The sequence below is a fragment of the Pan troglodytes genome, chromosome 4 (assembly GCF_028858775.2).
Source record: "Pan troglodytes isolate AG18354 chromosome 4, NHGRI_mPanTro3-v2.0_pri, whole genome shotgun sequence".
Classification (NCBI taxonomy): domain Eukaryota; kingdom Metazoa; phylum Chordata; class Mammalia; order Primates; family Hominidae; genus Pan; species Pan troglodytes.
The window spans coordinates 106,675,104-106,700,507 of NC_072402.2; the positions used below are offsets into that span (position 1 = coordinate 106,675,104).

General features: G+C 33.5%; 1 protein-coding gene across 45 annotated transcripts in view; it reads left to right on the forward strand.

Annotated features, from left to right (window-relative positions):
* FER (FER tyrosine kinase) overlaps positions 1–25,404 on the forward strand; it is a 439,457-nt gene that overhangs the window by 205,954 nt on the left and 208,099 nt on the right. For 33 of the 45 annotated variants that reach the window (XR_010156938.1, XR_010156953.1, XR_010156948.1 and 30 more), the window contains 2 exons: positions 1,697–1,900; positions 6,200–6,322. Coding sequence is in view for 20 of the 45 variants with exons in the window: in XM_063810513.1 (XP_063666583.1) it covers positions 1,697–1,900; positions 6,200–6,322 (327 nt within the window). In the remaining 25 variants the exon portion in view is untranslated. The remainder of the gene's footprint in view (positions 1–1,696; positions 1,901–6,199; positions 6,323–25,404) is intronic. The other 12 variants (XR_010156958.1, XR_010156959.1, XR_010156957.1 and 9 more) reach the window with 2 other exon arrangements.

A 25,404-nucleotide genomic window follows, 5' to 3' on the forward strand; every position in this document is an offset into this window, starting at 1 on the left:
AGTAAAAATTTTAGAATTTACTCTAATTAGATGCACTATGATAAAATTTTAAAATAAAATTTTTGATTATAAAAATAGAAAACATTTGATTATTTTTACTTCTTTAATAATTGTAAATTATTAGTATCAGTATATACAAAAAGTTAATTTTGTGTAGATTATGCGTTTGTTTTTAAAAGCAATATTCTTTTACCTCATAGTCGTGGGTGGGTCTTTAGATAAAATTGCTCTTTAAAACAATTTTTGGGAATACAATAAAACATTTTTTGAAATAAAATATTTATCATATATGTTAAATATGATACAATATTATTTGTCATAGTTTGCATGAAAATTAAAAGACTTAGTTTACCAAAACTTCCATATATAGTCACAACCGGAATATATTTTAAAAGTTTAAAATGTTATTTAATACAAGTGGAAGAAGTAAGAATCAGAATGTAGACTTTCCTTGAGGTCTATTTGGGAGTTTTCAAGTTTTTTATTGTTGTTTTGTTTTGTTCTTTTAACCAACAGAATGAGTTTGGATAACATGAAATAGAATTTTGAGCAGTAAGTTTTGGGTCTCCTCAGTGGTACGAAACAATAAAGGCTATGTTAAAAACCAGTTTTTACTTACTACAAAATTACCATACTTTGGCCCTACCTAGAATTTATATCAGCCTATAAAACTTCATATATGAATATTTGCCTTTCGTTTATTATTAATTCTGATTTTTCCAATTTATAAATTACTTTCTCATGAGGCATTGTGCATATTGTATTTTGAGAACCTTAAAAGTTAGTTCAGATTACTATACCTTAACCACAAAGTACTCTCTCTATCTGGAGCAGTTTAGTTCCTGTGTGCCATAAAAACAACAACAACAACATCAACAAGATTTTTACTTGTAATCAGAAAATGTGTGATTTAATCTACTATCGGCACATTTCAAGGAAATACAGTCATCTCTTAAATTATCTCTGACTTGGTGTTAGCATTTGGCCTCTTAAAATAACAGAGAATTTGCTTTCTCTACCATGCTCATGGTTTATAACCACTCCTTATCTTTGCCATGTGTTTGTAATTGCATGTTGGTGGTTTTCAGTGATGCTATTTCTCCTAGGGCTTTATCTACCATTGCTTTGTAGAAGCAGGGCCAGCCATGTGGCGGAGGTAATGGTTAAGGAAGTCAGGTGAGTGAAGATAAGGACAGAAAGGCACAGCAGCAAGGCAGCATCAAATAAAACCTGAGATAATACTCCTGGAATGTATGACACTGCTCAGAACCTCTGTGATCAAGAGTTAATTACATAAAAAAGAAATAACTCAACTTTTCATTTACATAAAAATTAAGTTGTTTTGTGATACATTTCTGTTAATTCCCTCCTTTTCTTCATAATTTCTCTGGTTGATAATTTTAGTATATAGATTTATTTTAGGACATGGTGAATAAGATTATCAATGCTAACTCTAAATGCTAATATTGTGTCTACCTTTGTATGATAGATAAAACGAAGTGTTGAAGCGTATGTATTTGTGGTAAACTTCAGCACCAGTACTTCAAAAGATATTTTAGGTTTATTGTATAACTTTTAATTGGTCAATTAAAGGGAGGAACATTTGTAAGAAGGCTTTATAGTTGCTATGGATTTTATTAGCAAATAATCAGTATTTTCTCTAATTTAGTTTTTTTTTTTTTAATATTTGTTTAAGCTTTCTGATATGATCTCCATCAGTGAGAAGCCTTTGGCAGAACAGGACTGGTACCATGGTGCAATTCCCAGAATAGAAGCTCAAGAACTGTTAAAAAAACAAGGAGACTTTTTGGTGCGAGAGAGTCATGGGAAACCTGGTGAATATGTCCTTTCTGTATATTCTGATGGACAGAGGAGACATTTTATCATACAATATGTTGATGTACGTTTCCAGTTTAGTTCATATGTATATTTTGATGTAGTTCATTGCGGTACAATTATATTAAAATAACGAATGGTTTGTGATAAATGCCTGCAACACTTGAAATTTAGCACTTAATTTTTTTCTGAATTTCTTAAATACAGTGCTTCAAAATGTACTAACATTTGAATATGTTTAAGGAAACATGTATTTAGTAATATTTTAAATTAAAAATAATGTTTATAAAATCAAAGTATATAGCTATTTAAAATATGTTGTTAAATTTGAACATTAAAGATATTTTGAATTAAAACTAAAAACAATGTGATTATTATAAATTTTTTTCTAGAGAAACTTAAGTTTATGAAACTTATACTTTTGAAATTGGAGCTTGGAATTGTTTTCTGAATGGTGCCATGAAAGATTTTTAAGAAATATTTTATTGAATAGTAATAATAAAATTTCTTAATGAATGGGATGATGGTTGAATTGGTTTTTATAGATAAGCTCTTGTTTATTGGCATTAATAATGAATAGAAATTAATGAAGAATTAAAAATCTATTTACATTGATTATTCTAATGCTAATTTATTTTTTGAAATTTATTTAAGTATTGCTAAACTACTTTCTATGTTTGTTACATTTCTTTATTGAGCCTTAAACAGATGAAGAGTAATTTCAAAATTTAACTTTACCCACTAAGGAATTTTAATGTTTTTGGCATATGAAAGAATTGATGCCTCTGTTTGTTTTCCATTCCCATCATTTCAAATGGCCTGCATTTTCAAGATTGCTATCCACAGGATTTCATTTTATGTTGAGAAACTAGGGTGATACTAATTGCCTTACAAAAATTGAACCATGATCATTAGATGAACCTGAGGGCTTAGATAACTTAGTAACAGGTGTATGTACACACACATGCACATGTGCACATACATCTCTTAATAAGTTTATATATATATAAAACGTATCTTTTTGAGCTGACATTCACATACCATACAATTAATCATTTTAAAATGTAGGATTCAGTGGCATTTAGTACATTTACATCTCGTAGTTATAGCTAAGTGAAAGTAGATACCATTCAAATAGGTTAAAAGGAATATATCCATTAAAGTATTTCCGCTATCATAATGTTCACACTATTCGTTAATTTTTCGTAGTATTCAGACCTCAACTTGATAATCATATTTGCCCACATTCATACATCTAACCTACTGTTTTGGAAACTATGTTGTTTCTAATAATGTGTCATTTTTTATTTCCTTGGCAAACTCTTTTGTAATTTGTATATGCCTTTAAGTTGTGAATTTAGATAACCTACCCTATTACAATTTGCGACCATATTGCCAATATTTATTACATGGTATGAGAATTGTAGAAGGAAAGATTGTAGGTAAAGTATAAACTCGTTAACCACAACTTATATGAATGTTTCATTTTATTTTCTAAGCTCTAAAAGTAACTATTTTTGAAATATGTATTATGTAAAACTGAAATATTTGTCTTATTATCACTTCTAGTTTAAATTGTAACTATAAGTATTTAAATTAGCATTCTTAGAAACAAAAAGGAAAGGGTCAGTGTGCAAATTATTGCTTGTTTTTAATATTGCCATTTTAAGTGGCTAAAATGAACAATATAGTATATGCTAAAAATAAGAGGTTACGAGTTCACATTTGATAGTTTTATCTGGTTTCCTTCTGTCACTGAAATTTTTCAAATATCTCTGTTAAAGATGAGAACATTTATTTTTCACTAAATGCCTCAGGTTTTCTGCTGCCTAATTTTATTCTAGTGAGTTTTTGCTGTATAGTGTTGAGCTCCTGAAGCAGTTGTAAACAGTTTAAGATGATATAGACAGTTTTAATTCTTTTTCATTTTGTGCAGGTGAATCTTCCATGAGCTAAAATTATCCTATTTATTTCCTCATATACCTGTTGACTAGAAGGGGTCAATAAATGGGGAAATTCATTAACAGATATTTAATGAGTGCCTACTGTATTCTAATGAAGGAGTTTATATTATACGAGCTGTAAGTAAATGAGTCAACAAGTGTTCCAAGAGAAGAGGTTATAAAGTAATACAAGATTTTAGAGGAGTTAAAAATATTAAATAGTAGATCAATAAAAAGAGCACTGAATTTGGAGTTAGAACACTTGGCTTTCAGTCCTAGCTCTGTCTTTACTTGTTCTGTGGTTTAGGAAATAAAGGGGGTTAATATGTTAAAGAGTTTTTGCGAGAATCAAATCAGTGAATACATACTTTGCAGGATGTGAAATTAAATAAACCAATAAGGCAGCATAGAAATGAATACTGGAAAGCTCATGTACTCATGCATTCATGCATTCAAGACATTGAATACAACATTTAATACAAAGTATAAATAGACATTTCTCCAAAAAGTTGTACAAATGGCCAGTAGGTATTATGAAAAAATGCTCAGATCATCAGAGAAAAAATGATCATCAGAGAAATACAAATCAAAACCACAATAAAACATCATTTTATCCCAGTAGAATGGCTATTATTAAAAACACAAAAAAAATAATAAATGCAGGCAAGGTTGTGGAGAAAAGGGAACTCTTATACACTGTTGATGGGAATGTAAATTAGTAAATTCATTATGGAAATCAGTATGGAGATTTCTCAAAAAGCTATAATAGAACTGCCATATGATCCAGCAATCCCACTACTGGGTATTTATCCAAAGGAAAATAAATCAGTATACCAAAGGGATACCTGTACTCCCATGCTTATTGCAGTACTGTTCACAGTAGCAAAGATAAGGAATCAATCTGTGTCCATTAACATTTATTATTTGTCTGGTGATTTGACAATTGAATGTGTGCCAGTACATGTACCATATACTGGGTAAAGTGGTTTGCATGTTAATAGTTATTCAACTCTTTTACTCTGTGAGGAGGTACAAATATTATCTCTGTTTCACTAAGGAATAAGCTGAGACACTGAGAGATCTTTCTCAGTGTTTTGCACACCTAGAAACATATATTATTAGAAATAGATTAGTACCTTCAGTGTGAAATATTCTTAAGGATCAGTGCTAATATATCATAGGAGGTCTGCCTACTATGTACAAAAGTTCTTTAGGCAGTGAATTAACAACTGCTTTGAACTGATTCAAACACTAACTGCCCTTGAGTTGATTTATTCTCCATAGTTAAGTGTTAAAGTAAACTAATGCGTGTTTGTTCATTACTCAATGAAACAGAAATATTCGTTTAAAAAGTTTTATATAAATTAAATTTTGATACATTCATTCTTTTTTATTTTATAGTATGGAAAAAGAGCTTTGAGTTTTTAAACTTTCAGCTGGGAAAGTAATCTTCCAGTAATGCAAGTAATGTCAGAATTTAGTCAGTTTTGAAAGTTCTTATTTCTTCACAGCATTTTCTTAAAATGGGGGTACTCCCATATCTGTATTTGTATATATCTCCTGGGTGTGAGAACTATCAGTTGGAAGCTTTTGTTACGTTGCATTGCAATGCTTCTTGCTTTGAAAAATATGGCCAATAGGGTATTTTTGATTTGCCAGGTTTATTGCTATCAATTTATCCATCCTACTCATAGGCCAATTTGAAATATGAAAACAAGAGAAAAGCGGTCTTGGAGGAGTTTGAGGAAAATTGCACCTTACCTGGTGATATGCAATTAAAAAATGCTAAGATTTAAGCGTGTTGATATCTACAGTTTTGTCACTGTTGCATTTTATTTCTTTATCCAAGATGTGTGAATGAGTGTTTTTGGTAATTAATAGTAAATGAATACTCCACTACAGAAAGCAAACTAATACTGTATCAGCAGATAGAAGATAAATGATCAGATGTATTAAAATATTTACCATCAGATTGGATATCTTTCCTTATATTTTTGACATTTTTGATATTGAAAGTTTTATCAAATGGAACACATATGTAGACATATGTAAACATGTATCTTGTCCAGTAACTCAGGTGTATCCCATGCTTTGTTTCCTTTGGTTAGCATTTTAGCAAAATGCATTTCAGGTCTGTTTGTTAGATTTTTTATTTTTCAACAATTTGAATTAGATTTAAACATTGTGAAAATTGATTTGTCTGTCACAAGGTAGAATTTTAAAACATGTCAGAGTTTTATTTATCTATTTACATTTTTATCATCTTAACCATTTTTAAGGGTATAGTTCAATAGTGTTAAGTATATTCACATTGTTGTGCAATTATAGTTTTTTTAAGAAAGGAATCTAATTTATCAATGAATGTAGATTTTCTAAAGCAATGTCTTCACATTTATTCTACCTTATTGTTCTCTCTCCAGAACATGTATCGATTCGAGGGCACTGGGTTTTCAAACATTCCTCAACTTATAGATCATCACTATACAACAAAACAGGTCATCACTAAGAAATCAGGTGTAGTTCTGCTGAATCCTATTCCTAAGGTAGGTGCTTATATACTTTTTTGTCTGTTTGTATTAAAAGAATTTTTGGTGAGTTAACATTTCCAACAGTAAATAAAATTCTTAGGTTATATGCTAGTAGTTCAGAAAAAAAGAAAGTTTTGTTTTTGTTTTTCTAGCTTTTATTACTAATGCAATTGAAACATGAAACTTCCTTGATTTTATTAAGATGAGCTGCTTTCTTATTCAGTATTTGCTAGTATACAGATGGCTTGTTTTTTTTTCCCCTTTCCTAGTTTTTCTTCAGACTTGAGGCTTTTCTTCACTTTATAAGGTTCATACTTTGAAAGGTTCAGGTTATAACAGATTCTAAGTTGTATAAGTCAAAGAAAATGTCTAGCAATTAGGAATAAATTAGGGTTTTAATTTGGGATGTTACATTTACAATGTATTATAAGATATTGGAACTATTAAAAACTAGTCTACTCTTCACAGAAGCAGTAAATCAGAAACTTATCTATGTGGAGCAAGGTGGTTGGATAAGAGATTGTCTTAGGTCATTTTTACCTCTATGATCTATCACAGAAAACACTACTTACATGTGCTTTACAAGATTTGTTCAATAAAGTATGGGTATGTGGAAGTTTTGTGTTTTAAAGGTAAAATCTTTGGGACTTAAACTAAAGTGGAATAATGGAGCTGGCTTAGTTTCTGATCACTTTTGATGTTTCAGGAGTTGGGTTGGTATTGGCAAGAGCTCTTTCCTTTCAGGACTGTCTAATATGAAGAACAGCATAGAAATAGGAAAGCCACACAACTTGGTAGATTAATATTTGTTGATATGACTTTTATACATTTAGGGATTGCTTTTAATTTGAAGTAAGTGCCAGTTCCAAGAATGCTGGTACCTAGTCTGGATTTAGTGATTTGGAAATTTAAAAAACAAGTGTTTTATTTCCTTTTGTTAATCTGGGATATAATATCTATATTTGTACTTTTATTGTACTACTGAGTCTTCACTGAGAGGGTGACCTTTAATATTTCTCTCACAGAAGATTTTAACAGTTGTTTGTTAAACATTCTAATTCTCTGGTTAAGGAACTGGCTTTCTTGAACAGTTTTCTATAATTATGAAATTGGCTCATTCTTTGTTAAATTTTTTTATTCATTTTCTACCCTTAATTACCAAAACCATAAAAAATTCTTCTTCAGCCTGAAATAGGTTGTCACATTTTTTCTATAGCAATATATATATATATATAAATCTTTCAATATTTCCTCCTTCATCTGTAAATGAATGCTGTTATAGAATTCTAAGATATTTTCTCTTTAGTCAAAGCAATCTATTCTCATGGCTTTATTTACTATTTATACATCAACAATTTGCAAATTTATATTTATAACTCAGATTTCTATTTTCCAAAACTGAAATTGTTCAAATTTCCACCTCAAACTGTGCTTATCACCTTTAACTTCAAAATTTGTTGTTTCTTTTTAAACAAGTGATGCCACCAAATACCCAGCTTCTCAAGTCGTAAATTGAGGGGTCTTCTTTGACATCTCTTTCTTTTACATCACTGCCCTCCCTCTAGCACTCTAGGTTACAATTAAGTATATATCTCTTAAAAATACAAAAGTTAGCTGGGGATAGTGGCACATGCCTGTAGTCCCAGCTACTTGGGGGGCTGAGATGGGAGGATTGCTTGAGCCTGGGAGGTTGAGACTGTAGTGAGCTGTGATTGTACCACTGCACTCCAGCCTAGGCAGCAGAGTGAGACACTGTCTCTAAATAAATAAAGTGTTTTGTATGCTTAATTATTCATGTGGAAGTATGAATGTCAATTCCAGTATATATCAGTATGAATAAAATTCAGTGCAGGAAGATATTTTTTATCCAGATTAGGTTAACAAAATATACAAATAGGATTTCAGAGATACTGATGTCCCATTTCACAAGTCAACCAAATGTTTGCATTGTCTACAGGCTTAGCCAGGTCTAAATTGGGAGACCAAATCTATAAAAGAAAGAAATAACAACGCAGGTATGAGTTTGACTAGGAATACAAAATTTCAAATAAAGCTATACCCCTTATAATATAAAATTTGCTATAAAACTTTGATAATAGATTAGATTCTCTGGACTATTACATGGTTAATTATTGTTTTTCCAACCCCCAACACTTTGGAATTGATTATCTCACCATCTGATAGAACTAGCTATGAAAATAAATATATACTGGATGCTGTAGAAATTAAATCGTTATATGTGATTTTTTATATGAGGTAGAAATTTAAAGTTTATCTGGCTATTAACCTAATCTAAAGTACTGGTATTTGAAATATGCAAATCATTATCTCAGTTTGTTGCAAATATTATACACTGATTTATAGGATCATGTTGCTCTTTTAAAAGAAAATCACAAAGCAGAAGCTTTGAGTTAGATAATTTTCAACTATGAGTAGATAACAAATTGATATGGATTTGTTATGGTGGTAGTATCTGTTACTTATCTTCCTTTGAATTATTTGTACTCTTATAACTGAATCTATTTCTTGATTTAATTTGTGTGAAAAGTAAATGTCTTTGATTATATAATGTGCTGTAAAATATTTAATTTCTGTCTTGCTAGACTTCATTTTTAGCCTAAAGAATTCCACTTTAGTTCATTGTAATTTCTATTTCCCATTTATTTCTCTTCCCATTTATCTCTGCTCCTACCCATAAAAATATGTTTATCATCATAATGCCTAACTTGAGGACAGAATGGCCAAAGTAATCTCTTCCTTACCTTCACATTTTTATGCACATTCACTCAGAGGTACAGAAAACTAGACAGGATTAAATTGTTTAACTTTCTCACTTTATGAAAACTAGTGGGTGCCTGAGCCACCCATCCCTCTCCCTGATTTTTCCTGCACTGCCTTCAGAGCTTGTGTAAACATATGGAAGATGGAAGAAATTTTTGTAAAGAGGGGTTATTAATCACCCGTTATCATCATTCTTAGATTAGCAAACAAGTTGGACATGTATATGACCTGTTCTTTACTTAATTCAGTTTCTACTCAAATGTCACTTCATCAGGGAGGCCTTGTCTGACTACCATGTATAAAATAACACATCAAGCCCTTTTGCTCCCCCTTCTTCTGCCTTTATTTCTCTTCGTCATGCTAACATTTAAGTGACATTATATTATATGATGTATTTTTAATCATTTGTCTCTCCCAAGTAAAATAACTTCAATAGGGCCACAGTTGTATTTAACAATTAGTGTAGTGTATTTCCAGTGTCTCGAAGAGTGCTGACCCAGGGTAACATTCAATAAATATTTGTTAGAGGATTGAATTCACTGAGCAATGGCTAGGAGCCCAGGTAATTGCTGACCTTTTTATACGCATTATCTCATTTAACCTCACATATTCCTATAAAATATTAATAAGAATTGTTGTTAATCTCATATAATATTATTGTTGCTGTTATTGCTATAAAATATTATGAATGAAGAGCTAAAGATTAAAATGGTAAATGAATTCCCCAAGAAAACAGAACTGGTTAAGAGGCAGATCTGGAGTTTGAGCCCACATTCTTAACCAGTATATATTTTTCCAGATTGTAGAGTCTAAGTTTTAGAGGCTAAAATAAACTGTTTAATTAATATGAATGTGAGTTTAAGGAAGAGGAAATCTCTTTCATTCTATAAAATATTAACTTGAACAAGATTTTATTATATCAAAAACTATTTGTTTTTATAAAAGAAAAATTACTGAACAGTAATATTGGTAGGGAAAGCTAGGATTTGAGCTAAAATATAGGGATTGGTCAAATATATTTAAGAAAGACATCTAGTTTAACATTTAAATGACAATTTTGGAAGATATTTGCTTTGTTAAGTTTAATATTTCTTCATATTTAGATGTTTTTAAGTAAGAAATCGCTTTCTGAATCGAAGGTAAAGCAAAAACATTTATGATTAAATGTAGATTAGGCCAAGTGCAGTGGCTCGTGCCTGTAATCCCAGGACTTTGGGAGGCTGAGGTGGGCGGATTGCTTGAGGTAAGGAGTTCAAGACCAGCCTGACTAACAAGTGAAACCCCGTCTCTACTAAAAATACAAAAATTAGCCAGGTGTGGTGGCACACACCTATAATCCCAGCTACTTGGGAGGCTGAGGCAGGAGAATCACTTGAATCTGGGAGGCAGAGGTTGCAGTGAGCTGAGATTGTGCCACTGCACTCCAGCCTGGGCAACAGAGTGAAACTCCATCTCAAAAAACAAAACAAAACAAAAAACAAAATGTATGTTAGATAGGCAGAGGGCAATTAATTTGAACCTTAGACAACCAGCTTAAATTAAGTAATTGTAATTGTAGCTTTTTACCAGAATGTCATATAGATTGTCAGAATATTAGAGTCAGATTTGTGAGAGGAGAGTAAGTCTGTGTCTGAAACTACTAACTTGTCCTGGGGAGACAGGTTCATGGCAGCAACATTCATGATTATCAGACACTGCAAAGGACAGTTTTTAAGAGAAGAAACTGCACTTTAAGTGCTGTTTACGTTGTTAGTTTTAGATGATGTAAAGACCATTTTATCTTACATCTGATATAGCTTGCCTTTTCCAATATTACTGTTTAGTAATTTTCATTTTATAGAGGCTTATAATATAGTTTTTGATATGTTGATGTCTTACCAATTCATCATTTTATGAAATCAGTCTTCCTTTTCCTTAAGTCTATATCCATGTTCTTTAATTCATTAAGAGCTATTGTGTAATTTTTTAAATAATTTAATTTTTTAAGAAAGGAATGAAAAATAGATGTGATTCAGTATTCATTTAGTAAATATTTACTTAGTACTCACTCTGTGCTATGTTCTTTATTATGTTAGAGCAAATAAATGTTATGAAAATGAAGTAGGGTAAGGAGATAATGAAGTTCTAGACTGTGTTGAGGACAGTGTTTAGGTAGTGTGTGTGTATGTGCATAGAGAGGGCTAATTTTAAAAATATTATCAAAGAAAGCCTCCTAATGAATTTTGGACAGAGACGTAAATGGAAACAGGGAGTTATCTGTGTGGTTGTATAAAGGGGTAACGGTGAAAAGTGTTCAGCAGTTAGTACAGCATGTGTACCAACCTATCAGAACAGATGCCAGCAGCAAACAATTCGAAGAGCCGTAGAGGTGTTTACTGACTGTATATTCTCCTTGTGTACCTGGGGAAGAGTGTTTGCTGGTGTGATTGAAGAACTACAGAGGTTAGTATGGCTGAAGCAGAGTGGTCAAAAGGGAGAGTGATGGGAGATGAGCACAGATTTGGATTAATTTAATAATTAATACATATCATCTTAAAAGGCCAGTTTTTCTTTGTATAATTTAAGAAATTCACATCATTTGAGTAGAAATTCAGCATAAAATTTTACAAGTTTTCATAGTGGGTCTCTTGAAACAAAAGATTTATGTTTAATAGTGGTAGTGAATTTCAAGGGAGTATATTTAGTAGAATAGGCCATCCAAATAAATTACAGTAAATTCCATGTTTTTATTTCTAAGAACTTTTTTCCCAGTAACATTATTTTTGGAGGCATCTAGTTAGCTGTGCTTTTGCCGTTAATCATTTTATGCTGTCACTTGTATGGGCTTTTCAAAAATTGCTGTGTGTCGAAAATTCGAAAAGACATAAGAGTGATCTTTATTTTTAGCTCTTTAAAATTAGATAATTAAATACCATATCAAATTGGATTTCCAGTCATGGAAACTCACAGTTTGAAAAAAACATTCTGAACTGGAATACTCACTGTTAAGATTTCTATTTAATTGGCTCTTTTAAATCAATTAATTAGGTCTATTGAGAGTGGAAGAGCACAAAAAAATTACAAAATGTTCTTTTTAGGAAATTTATCAGGAATATATAAATCTCCATGTCGGTCTTGGATTTGATCACAGAGAATCCATTTTTAAATCCCAGTTTTCACTATTATCAGCCACATCTTCTTAGGCAAGCCAGCCTTCTAACTTCATCTGTGGCCTACAATAACCTCACTTGTTATAAAAATCATGTGTGAAAATCTCTGTAGTTATATGGTGGAAACTGCAAAATAGCATATAGTTTTTGTTTGAAAGCATTTTTCGCAGGACAGATAAATAACAGAAGGAAAATTTGGAGCATTTTAAATTGTGAAAGAAGGAAAAAAAACACTTGAGTACTGTTGAGAATACTCTACCTCTATTATTTTATTAAATCTTTTCAACAACTGTGAATTTGATTATTAATATTATCCCCATTATTAGGTAAGGAAACTCAGACATTATAATTTACCCTAAATCAAATTTACTGTAAGTTTCAGAGTTGTTACCTGAAAGGGATTCTGTTCTATTCATCATCTTTTAATTACAACTCCAGCTAGCATAAATCATAATCTCTACTATCTGATTAATGTCAATAGCTTAACAAAAATTTTTTCTATACTCCAATATTTTAGCACCAGGATATAAGTGAACTTAACAGCTATGTCCCCAACCCACATGAAAGTCTAGCAGAGACTATAAGCGTGTTGTGCTAAGGGAAATACAGGGTGATATTTGACTATATAGTCACTACTTAGTATAGTCTGCAAAGTTAAATTAAGATTGGACTTTAGGCTTGATCTACTTAATAATATAAAAGAACCCTACCATGGTACATATATTTAATAACACCCAGACTGATTTTTAAAACTCTCATCCTCTACCAGCAGATATTTTGAGGAAAAGCAATGCTAGTATCAAAAAATTAATAGACCTTAGAAACCACTGATGTTCCATAAATGATACTTCAAAAGTTTCACATCCATAAGCCTACCTCAGACTTTCTTAATTATCATTATGTTTTTAGTCAGAAGAGCCAGGTTTTCAGTAATTACTTCTATACATTTTTTTTGCCTACTTTATAAATATTTGAAGGGAAATGGGCATAGGCAGGTAAGGTCTATTAAAAGAATAAGTCATTGGAATTTTTTAATGCAAATTGAAAGGCAGGATTTGATATTTATAGCACAAACATTGCCTGATATTCACCATTTCATCATTTTAAAGTATTTATTATACTTCCTTTTTCTTTTCTTTCTTTTTTTTTTTTGAGACGGAGTTTTGCTCTTTTGCTCAGGCTGGAGTGCAGTGGCATGATCTCGGCTCACTGCAACCTCCACCTCCTGGGTTCAAGCAATTCTCCTGCCTCAGCCTCCTGAGTAGCTGGGATTACAGGCACGTGCCACCACGCCGGGCTAACTTTTGTGTTTTTAGTAGAGACGGGGTTTCATCATGTTGCTCAGGCTGGTCTCGAACTCGTGACCTCATGATCCACCCACCTCAGCCTCCCAAAGTGCTGGGATTACAGGCGTGAGCCACTGCGCCTGGCCAAGTATTTATTATACTTTCTATATGCATGGACTTTGGAAAGCATTTCTACAAATGTACTTTTGTAGAAATGTACAACAAAATGTACAATATTTCTGATATGAACATGGATGTATAATGTATAATTCTCCCCTCCCCCATTTCTTGTTGGAAGCCATAGAACAGTAACAAAGAGTAACATACACAGTAATATTGAACAAACATAGAACAAACAAAGCCATAGAACAAAAACAACAAAAATTGGAAAATTCGTAAACTGCATTTTTCATGAAACAGGGACTTCAAAGTAAATCATAAGGTAGCCCAAAGCACCTTATGACACATGATTTTTCTCAGTCACTTTGTAAGCCATGGACCTTCAGCCAGTGATGCCCCCACCTGGGCCTCACACAGCCACTTTACTTGCTGCAACAGGTGGCCTGCTCACTTGGCCTGCCCGGGCCAACCCTGGCTTATGCACCAGCTCAGCCCGCCTGTGTTATAGTTGGTATCACATTCAACTGTTTCCAAGTTCTTGTCCTGCGTCCAAGAAGAATAAGGATACACTGACAATTGAAGGGTGATGAGGGCAGAGAATAATTTTATTGAGCAACAAAACGGCTCTCAGCAGAGAGGGGACATGAGAGTGGTCAGCTATCCTGAGTCAGCTGGTTTCTCTCCCAGTGTGGCTAAGTCTGGGACTTCTATGGGCTCAGAATAGGGGAGTGTGTGCTGATTGGTTTGTGAGTATGCAGAAAAGGTTAAAACAAAGGCATCACTGAAAGTTGGGCACGACAGTGTAAAAAACCAATTATGACGCCAGGCATGGTGGCTTACACCTGTAATCCCAGCAATTTGGGAGGCCGAGGTGGATGAATCTCCTAAGGTCAGGAGGTTGAGACCAGCTTGGCCAATATGGTGAAACCCTCTCTACTAAAAATACAAAAATTAGCCAGGTGTGGTGGTGGGCACCTGTAACCCCAGCTACCTAGGAGGCTAAGGCAGGAGAATCGCTTGAACCCGGGAGGTGGAGGCTGTAGTGAGCCAAGATTGCGCCACTGCACTCTGGCCTGGGCGACAGAGCGAGACTCCGTCTCAAAAAAAAAAAAAAAAAAAAAAAAAACAATTAGGAAAGGGTAGGTATAAGTAAAACAGGTGAAAGGTGGGGAAAGTGTGCCAAATGGGAAGACAGGCTCTCAATGTAGTCCATAGTTTGACTTGTGGCTTGGCTTTCTGGCTTTAAACTGAAAAAGCCTGGAGGTTTTGGCTTGGATTTGGGGTTTCACTGGGGACCTGCCCCTATCTGCCTAGGCGTTTGTCTGCCTCTTGCTGCTATCACATAGATTGTGGAGAAATCACATAATAATAAAGTTAAGAGAAGATATAATCAGAGAAACAAGCTGCAATGTATTTTACCACCTCCAACAAAAATTACCTGCTAAAAGTGGCCGGGCACAGTGGCTCAGGCCTGTAATCCCAGCACTTTGGGAGGCAAAGGCAGGTATATCACTTGAGGTCAGGAGTTCGAGACAAGCCTGGCCAACATGGCAAAATGCTTTTTCTACTAAAAATACAAAAATTAGCTGGGCCTGGTGGCGCATGCCTGTAATCCCAACTATTTAGGAGGCTGAGGCAGGACAATTGCTTGAACCTGGGAGGCGGAGGTTGCAGTGAGCCAAGATCATGCCATTGCCCTCTAGCCTGGGCCACAGAGAGAGGAGACTCCATCTCAAAAAAAGAAAAAAAATTACCTGCTGAATGTGAAGAATGTACCCTTAAATTCTAAGGCTGTAGTCCTTGCTTACAAAAATGGATGTGGGAAAGGGATGAAGGAAATAAATATTTATGTGATATGTTAATTAATATAGCCAAAACTGCCCTTGGAGAAAAATTCAGAGCCTTAAGTACTTGTATTAATAAAATAAAAAGCATGAAATAAATGAGTTCATCATCTCACCCAAAACGAGGAAAATCAAACCCACAATCAAATCAAAGGAATATGGAAGAATGGAAGTAATAAAACTAAAAGCATAAAGGAATGAATTAGAAAAGGGAAAAATATAATATGTATATAATAGTTGCTTTTAGAAAATTAATAAATAATTAAAATACTTGTTAATATAATCAATACAAACTCATACCACAAAAGGGTGAATCTCTTCAATATACAGTGTGCTACTAGAAATGGATAAGGACAACCAAATAAAAATATTGGCAGTGGATATGGGGCTACTTTAGAAAATAGAAATACAAATGATTTTAAATATATTAAAGTTGATTTGCCCCACTCTCAGTAAAATAAAGGAAAAATAAAAATATATTTATTCACCTATTAGATTAGCATAAATTTAAAATTTAATAACAGTGTCTTGACAAAGATGTGGATAAAAATGTTCTTTGATACTTTGCTGTTGAAAGTATAAATTCTCAACAACAACATGAAAAACCACTATAGAAGGCATTTTGGCAGAATCTGTCAAAACTGTAAAATGTATATATCTTTGACTCAGCAATAACACTTTCACAACTTATCCTTTAGTTCTATGCATGTATGAAGTTGTGTCATTCCAAGGTTAGTCACTGCAGCATTGTTTGTAATATTAGGAAACTGGAAATCATTGAAATTTTCACCATTAGAGGCTAGTTAAATAAATTATAGTACCCTATCCAGTGGAGTACTGTGAATGAGGAAGCTATATATGTACTGACTGGGGAGAGCTCCAAGAGACATTGTTAATACAAAGAACTAAGCTGCAAACAGTTTAGGTTATGTTATTACCTTTTATATAAAAAGGGTAGGAGTATGATTATAAGTCTGATTTTGCTTTTATGTGATAAAGAAACTTAAAAATAATACAATAAACAATAACAGATTACATGTTTGGGGAGGTGGTTGAAATTGAAAGCAGAGGTTTAGGGGAAACTTTTTACTTGTTATATTTTACATTTTAATTTTTTTGAACACTGTGAATGTATTACCTATTCAAAAGGTAAGATTAAAAAATATTGAAAACATGGCACCTGTCCTCAAGCAAATATAAATTTTTAGGATGATGCTTTATTGAGAAATTATTGATAAGAAGACAAAATATTCATGCTATATATTGTTAAAGTAGGAAAAGCAGTTTATAAAATAGCATGATGGTATTTATCTGATTTTTATTAAATAAAGTATAGATACCCAAATACATGGAAAAAGTTGGAAGGCTATATTCCAGGATATTAATTATGTTTACCTTAGAGTGGAGTAGTAATGGGTGATTTGGGGCAGTTTAAAAACGTTTTTCATTGAACATGTTACTATGTTTGTAATATGAACATTTTCTAAAATTATATTACATGCTAATGTTTTGTAGAACACTATAGAGCAATGTTTTAAAAACTATTTTTCCCATAATTTATATGAAGAAATCGCATTTTAGTTTAAGACTCAGGACACACAAACTTGAGAGTATTGATATTTATGTGTGTGTGTAACTAAAACAAGTTTTCCAAACACTGTTTTATGCTTCCTAAATGAGCTGCATTATATTTAATTTATTTGATTTATTTATTTTTATTTATTTATTTATTTTTGAGACGGAGTCTTACTCTGTTGCCCAGGCTGGAGTGCAGTGGCGCAATCTTGGCTCACTGCAAGCTCTGCCTCTCAGGTTCACACCATTCTCCTGCCTCAGCCTCCCAAGTGGCTGGGACTACAGGCAGCTAATTTTTTTTTTTTTGTATTTTTTAGTAGAGACGGGGTTTTGCCGTGTTAGCCAGCATGGTCTTGATCTCCTGACCTCATGATCCATCAGCCTCGGCCTCCCAAAGTGCTGGGATTACAGGCGTGAGCCACTGCGCCCAGCCTATACTTTATTTTTAAAAGTGTTTACAGCCAATAAGTTGGTTTCTTGAACCTCAATTTGAAAAGTATTTATATGAAGGATTTTTAAAAATCAACAAAAGCTATTTCTAAAGTCGCAGTATGTGTTACGGGAATTCAGAAGAGAGGAAAAAATTGGCTGGGAATGGTTTAAAAAGGAAGATGAACTTGAAGTAGGTCTTGAGAATAGGCAGAAGGAGGAGGAGGGAAATTATTTGATAAGAGGAGAAGCTAAACATGGGAAATTTCTAGGCCTGTTTTAAGTCACGCAAGATCAGTTTGACAGAAGCAGGTGATTTGGAAAGGTGAATAATCTGAAAAGTTTAGGTTAAAATCAGATTTTTGAAGGCCCTGAATACCAGAATTGTGATGGAAAATGCCATTCTGGTAAAGGTTTATAAGCAAAGGATGAATGTGATATAAGCACATCCTAAATATGATGGTGATACCACATACTTCATACCTCATATGTGAGATATATACATACCTCACTAAAATATTGAAACTATTCAGATTTTTAATTGTGGGAAGAAGTTAAGGAATTCATTGGCACACTTAACAGAAAAAAATCAATGTTCATTTTACCGTGTTTCAAATAGTACTTGTGTAGCTAAAACCAATTCCTAGTATAATAATGTTAAAATAGAAGTAGAAATACAATGGCCAGGCTCAGTGGCTCACACTTGTAATCCCAGCACTTTGGGAGGCTGAGATGGAGGATCACTTGAACCTGTCTCAAAAAAAAAAAAAAAAAAAAAAAAAAAACCCAGAAAGAAATTCTCAGTACTGGAGAAAAATAAGTAATGGTAGGAATTCAGAAATAGTAAATAAAATACAGGCTTCTAATGGCCTATGTATAATTTCCTTGTTGAGCTTAAAATTTAGCTGTAAGCTTCCTGGAAGCTGTTACAGAAAAGGAGTTAGCTAATTTCATGATTAGAAAGGAAGAAGGATTTTAATTTGTTTAAAGCAAAATTTTACTGCCAGTAAGTTCTAAGGGAAATTTCTCTCTTGGGATTTTAGATAACAGTGTCCTCAACAATATTTTTGTACAAGTTTAGAAACAGATTTCATAGGTTGTTGATTTTAGCATCCTTTAAATGTAGCCAAGGGTATAATATTAAAATACAGCTTAATAAAGAACATTCTACATCAGCATTTTCCCCCTATTTTCAATTTTTCCTGAATAGAATAGTAAAATTCTAGGACTCCAGACTTATCAAAATATTAATAAAAATTAGCATTAAATACATTAAAAAGTTTAAACAACTCAGAATATCAAGGGTTATACATATGACATTTACAAATATCTCATGATATTTATATACCTGAACAGTTTAATATTTAGTCAGGTTCGTAGAGAATGCACATGCTGAGTGAAAACAAACATTAAGATGTAATGAATTGTTGAAGTTTTTTTTCCCTTTAGGCTTTGCACTTTTGAAAATATGTTTCCAATATTTTATTTTATTTTATAAATTATCAGTTCAAAATTACTTAATTTAATGGAGGGTCACCATCTTCTTTAATGTTTTGCTTTTTAGATTTTGAACTTAGACATTGAGGACACATTTGATATTCTATAAACCCCAAAAGAACAGAGGAACTCTGATGCAAGGATTATTAGTGTTTGTACTTCTATAGTTCAAGCAGAAGAAAAGTGGTTATCAGAATGGAGGGACAGATGAGAGGTGGTAAGGAGTGAGTGTGGTGAGTCTGTGAGAAGTAGGAGTATGACAGAGAGAAGAGGGTACCTTCTCGGCCTCTGTCTTGGACTGGTCTCTTCAACCCACATAACCCGTTATTCTTAGTAGTCTCCTCCCTCTGTCCCTACCTGCAGCTCACATACACTTCTGAGGCAGAACATCTCGCATGATGATATTTTCATTATTCCATCTTCATTATTAGTCTCCTTTAGTTGACATACATACTCATAAAGCATCTCATAAAAAGTCTTCTTCCTCAGCTTACATTGATCTTTGAAGTAGTTATGGCATTTAATTTATTCAGTCTTGTACTATGTTAGTTTTGTATATCTGACGTGCCCATTAAAGGTGTTTGAGAGCAATAAGGATATTTTTACTCACTTTTTTGTATCTCTCAGAGTCTTACATGTAATATACATTCAGTAAATACTTGATATTATTTTTGAAAAAATCTAGACATCTAAGAAGTGCCCAATATAACATTTGAAAAATATAAACAAGACTCATATTCTATTTTCAGAATAATGTAGAAATTTTGGCTTTTAACGATTCCAGAGTTGGGCTTTGTTTACATTTATGTGTGGCATCTCTTTGGAAATAAGATATATCCAGTTTCAATTCTATTTGTACAGTAATTTACTTTCTATTTTTAAATTACTTTATATTTGAAGTGACTTCTCCATATAGTTACAGTGCTCTTCGGAAACTTCATAAATGTTTTTGAGTACAGATAGAAAACATTTCTGGTTGTACTCTTATTCAGCTTATCTGTATTTTATACTACGGCAAACTATATCTAATTGTTTCCATTAAATTTATTTGACACCTTGATGAGATTTCTCTCTGATATTAAAGTGGTGACACAATCTTGTGTAATATTTAATATTCCTTATTTGAAAATTAAAGCACTGTATTAACCCATTTGAAAAGTGAGAATGATATACAAGAACAGACATACTTGTTTTCACTTTAAAAAACACCATTTATCTTTATCATATTAATTAAATTAGTGTTCACCTTCTGCTACCTTGTCCTTCAAGGGAACGATTTAATTGTGCCACAAAAGGCTTGTCCCACATTCTATTTTATGTAGACTAAGTTTGCATGCTAAGAATTTTAATGACATCAAAATACTAGGATTTAAGTTAGAAAAACCAAAGACATTAAAAAGATATCTGCAAGTGATTTTTAAAAAACGAGAAACCTCATTCTATGTATTTATAAGCCTTACAGAAAAATGAAACTTCTTTTTCTTTTTTTTTGTTATTTATGTAACAATTTGTATGTATTAAAACTACACCAAAAATGGATTTTGTAGCAGGAATACCCATAGAGAGAAATTACAATCTTGTGGACATCCTTGAACGTTGATTGATAGTTATTTAAATTAATGAGAAATAGAATCAACCTCAGCAAAAATCAGTTACAATTTCTTATGTGTCTCTTAGTAATCAAGGATCCTCATCTTCACACCATAGCTCTCATTGTTTCATGGTCTTACCATGAGGGATACTTCCTAATGGTGGCCTATAAGAGGTATGATTTTCTCACTACTTTCTAGTAATGCTGTATTCTCTTTTAAATAATAAATCTATATCCTTTTTTGACTCTAGAATCACTTCAGTTGGAGACCTTAGGAATCATTTCTTAATGTTCATAATACTGGATCATGAGATAGTCAATAAAGTTTTCTGAGTCTTCTCTAGAAATAAGTTTGAAAAGACTTCTTCACTTCTATTGCAGTCTTGAATGTGGGTTTTCAGGAAGATCATCAATGTTCATCTGAAATAAATAGTAGAAATTTTCGAGGAATCCCACAGCTCTTAAGCGTTTTTCTGATTGTCTCTTGAGTTAACATTCAATAAATACATATTTAGTTGCTTAGTATATCATAGAAATTATATTAGGTACTGAGGATACAGTGATGACTATGACAATATTTGCCTCAAAAGAAATTAAGAGTCTGGTTGGCAAGATAGATTAGTGAGAATTCATTCATGATTGAGGTGATGAACCCCATTCCAGAGGAATTTTATGGTATTTGAGGGGACATAGTATGTTAGACAGTTGAGGAAAGGACAAAAGGTGGGCTGAGTTGTGAAGAATGACTACGACTGCACTGGTGAAGGGCCTGAGACAGCATAGTTTTTCAGAGGAGGTGCATCTGATCTTGGGGTGAAAAATTCTGTGGCACATTTGAAGAACTATTTGAAGGATTCTATCTTATACACCTGGAGTGGAGACTACATTAGTCATCAGGGAAAGAGAGGAAAAGAGGCATGGTAGATAGAATAATGGCTCCCCAAATATGTCTACACCCTAATTGCTGGCATCTGTGAATAGGTTCCATTACAAAGCAAAAGGAATTTTGCAGATGTGACTATGTTAAGGATTTTGTGATGGGGAGATAGTTCTGGATTATCCACATGGACCTCTTGTACTCACAAGTATTCTTACCTGGAAGAGGAAGGTAGAAGTCGTAGTCAGACAAGAAGATATGCCTACAGTATGACTACAAAACTAGTTACATGGCCAAGGTCCAAGGAATGATGACAGCCTCTAGAAAATGGAAAAGGCAAGAAATAGATTATTTCCTTATAACCTGCAAAAAGAACATAGCTCTGCAGACATTATGATTTTAGCCCCAAGAGACTCATTCTGGACTTTTGACCTCCAGAACTGTAAAATAATAAATTTGTGTTTACTATAAAGACACATGCATATGTGTGTTTATTGCAGTAGCAAAGACTTGGAACCAACCCAAATGCTCATCAATGATAGACTGGATAAAGAAAATGTGGCACATATATACCATGGAATACTATGGAGCCATAAAAAAGAATAAGTTCATGTCATTTGCAGGGACATGGATGAAGCTGGAAACCATCATTCTCAGCAAACTAACACAGGAACAGAAAACCAAACACTGCATGTTCTCACTCATAAGTGGGAGTTGAACAGTGAGAACACATGGACACTGGGAGGGGAACATCACACACTGGGGTCTGTCGGGTTGAGGGGCAAGGGAGAGGAGAGCATTAGGATAAATAGCTAATGCACGCGGGGCTTAAAACGTAGATGATGGGTCAATAGGTGCAGCAAACCACCGTGACACATGTATACCTATGTAACAAACATGCATGTTCTGTACATGTATCCCAGAACTTAAAATAAAATAAAAATAAATTTGTCTTGCATTAAGCTACTAAATATATGACAATTAGTTACAGTAGCAGTAGAAAACTAATACAGGAAGTGAGGTTCGAGAAGGGAAAAGGTGCCAAATAATAACATTTCATCCTAAAGGGTTTGATCTTTGGGGGCAACAGGAAATTTTGAATGGTCTTATACTAGGAAAAGTCATGATCAGATTTGTATTTTCTAAGGATAATTATGGCTTCATCTTGGAAATCACTTAGTGAGTTGTTGACAGGTAAGAAATAGAAGTGACAATGAGATGTAAAAATGTAAATTTGGGTTTTAGAGAATGATTAGGTATTTGTGGGGGTGTTGATTGCTGGATAAAATTACGAATCATTAGCTTAGTTATCTGTCAGAATCACTAAGACTTGGCAAAGAAGTTGATGGGTGAAAGAGAGGTTTTAAGGATTACCTTCAGGTTTATAATTCAGCAGCTAGGTGATGATGTCATGGACTGAGATGCTATAGGAAGCCAGGTTAAGGAGAAAATTGGGGGCATGCTAAGTTTTACATATATGTGACATTTCCAAATAGATGTGACCTGTAGGCTGATGGATATGTATATCTGGAATTTAGAAGCAACCTCAGGGCCACAGATATAGATATGGGAGTCATCAATATGTAGAGAAAATACCTGAAGGTTTGGAGTAAGTGAGAAAATATTTAGCATGCGACAAGGGCCTATGACAGATAATTCAGGGATGGCAGAAGAGGAGGCTCCATCGGTCTGTCTCACTTATTTCTTCCTTTCACTCATGTTGCTGCCTTATTTATACAGGCTTTCATCACTTTAAACCTAGATTGCTGATAACTCATCTACTTCTCTTTCCTTTAGGATCTTTTCCTCCCTCTTCTCACTAGAATTATCCTTCTAAAATAACATTTTATCCTATCAGATTGCTACTTTTAAAACTTATGATACTTCTTTTGCTTTTGTGAAGCAATGCAGGCCTCTTTGTCTCATCAAGATTTTCTAAGTTGGGATCCTAGTTCACCTGCCCAATTTAGCCCCTTCTTCCTTTGTTCCCTTTCCTTTAGCCATCCTGTTAGAATGCATATACAGTTGACCCCCTGAACAACCTGGGGGTGACGGGTGCTGACCCCCTGCATAGTCAAAAATCTGTATATGACTTTTGACTTCCCAGAAACAACTACTAATAGCCTACTGTTGACCAGAAGCCTTACTGATAACATATTTAACACATATTTTGTATGCTATATGTCTATACTGTATTCTTACAATAAGGCAGAGAAAAGAAAATATTACTTTAAAAATTATAAGGAAGAGATAATACATTTATAGTATTGTACTGTATTTATTGATACCGTAAGTTTGTATCATCTGTTTACAAGATGAATGATCTCTCTGACATGGTGGGCATCTATAGCTTCAGACCTCAATCTATGGTGCATATCAAGCAATTCAACTTTCTCTTGTAATATTATGACTTTTCTCTGCTGGGAGCATTTCCAGCATCACTAGTGGCACTTTATGTGGGTCCCATGGTGTTATTCAAGGTTTATGGTATTGCATAAAACATGATGAAAAATTCACAAGAACCACAAGAGATCACTTTTTACTGTGATAGAGTTTAGTACAGAGACAAACTGCTCACACAGAGATGATTAGCATCACACAGCATTTTAAGCAGATATTTGCAATACTTGAGCTCACCACAATAGCAGTGAGAGGTAGCTACAAAATTATTACAGTAGTAATGTATGTACTACAGTTAACTTTATGCAGTTGTGATTTAATACTGCATTTTTATGTTCATATTTTTCTGAGCTACAAATGGCACCATGTATGGTCTGTGTGTGTATAAATTCTGATAAATTTTAACTTTTTGTAATAGGTTTATGTATATTTTATGGTAGTAAATAAGATAGACTAATAGTTAGATGTATTTTATGGATTCATGACATACCTTTTTCTTATTTTTTCTCAATATTTCTAGGCTAGGCAATTCATCTGCTTTTTCAAGTTGTCTCAAATTTCCAAAAATATTTTCCAATGTATTTAATTTAAAAAGTCCATGTATAAGTGAATCCACACAGTTCAAACCTATGTAGTTCAAGGGTCAACTGTATAATAATATAGAACCTCAAACTCAGCATTTATAAGCATGAACTCATTATGTTGATTGACTTCTATGTTCCCCACTGCCCCTACTTTTCAGTTTTGGTCTTTGTCAACACTATCCATTCTATTATAAAAACATATTTGGAATATTTATATTCTCCCTTTTCCTCATCCTTCACATTTAATAAGTCATGAATTCCTGTAACTTAAACCTCATAATGGCTTTCAGATTTGTTACCTGCTCTATTTCCTTGCTGCGGCTATCTCAGCTGAGGCCTTCAGCAATGTGGGTCAGACACTTGTGAAGCGACTCCTGTTTCTCTCCTCTCTCTCTTTTGTTTAGATGGAGTCTCACTATGTCACCCAGCTGGAGTGCAGTGGTATGATCTTGGCTCACTGCAGCCCCTGCCTCCTGGGCCCAAGTGATCCTCCTGCCTCAGCCTCCTGAGGTAGCTGGGACCACTGATGCATGCCACCACGATTGGCTAATATTTGTATTTTTAGTAGAGACGGGGTTTCACCGCGTTGCCCAGGCTGGTCTTGAACTCCTGAGCTCAAGCGTCTGCCCGCCTTGGTCTCCTAAAGTGCTGGTATTACAGGCATGAGCCATCGTGCCTAGCTAACTCCTGTTTCTCTTGTTTGCCTTTGTCATGTTTAGATGTTTGGAATATCTAAAATAATGACCGATTATGTTATTTAAATGCTTAAAATACCCTAATGAATCTACATTACTCATTGATCAGGTTGATACATTCTAACATACAAAAATCCTTTATAGATTTTTTCAGTTTTTCCAGTTGTTTCTCCTGACAATCCTTTGCATGTCTGAAGCTGCAATTTACCAAAATCCCTTTCACTCCCAGAATGTGGTCTGTTGTTTCATACCTTTCTATCTTTGTAACG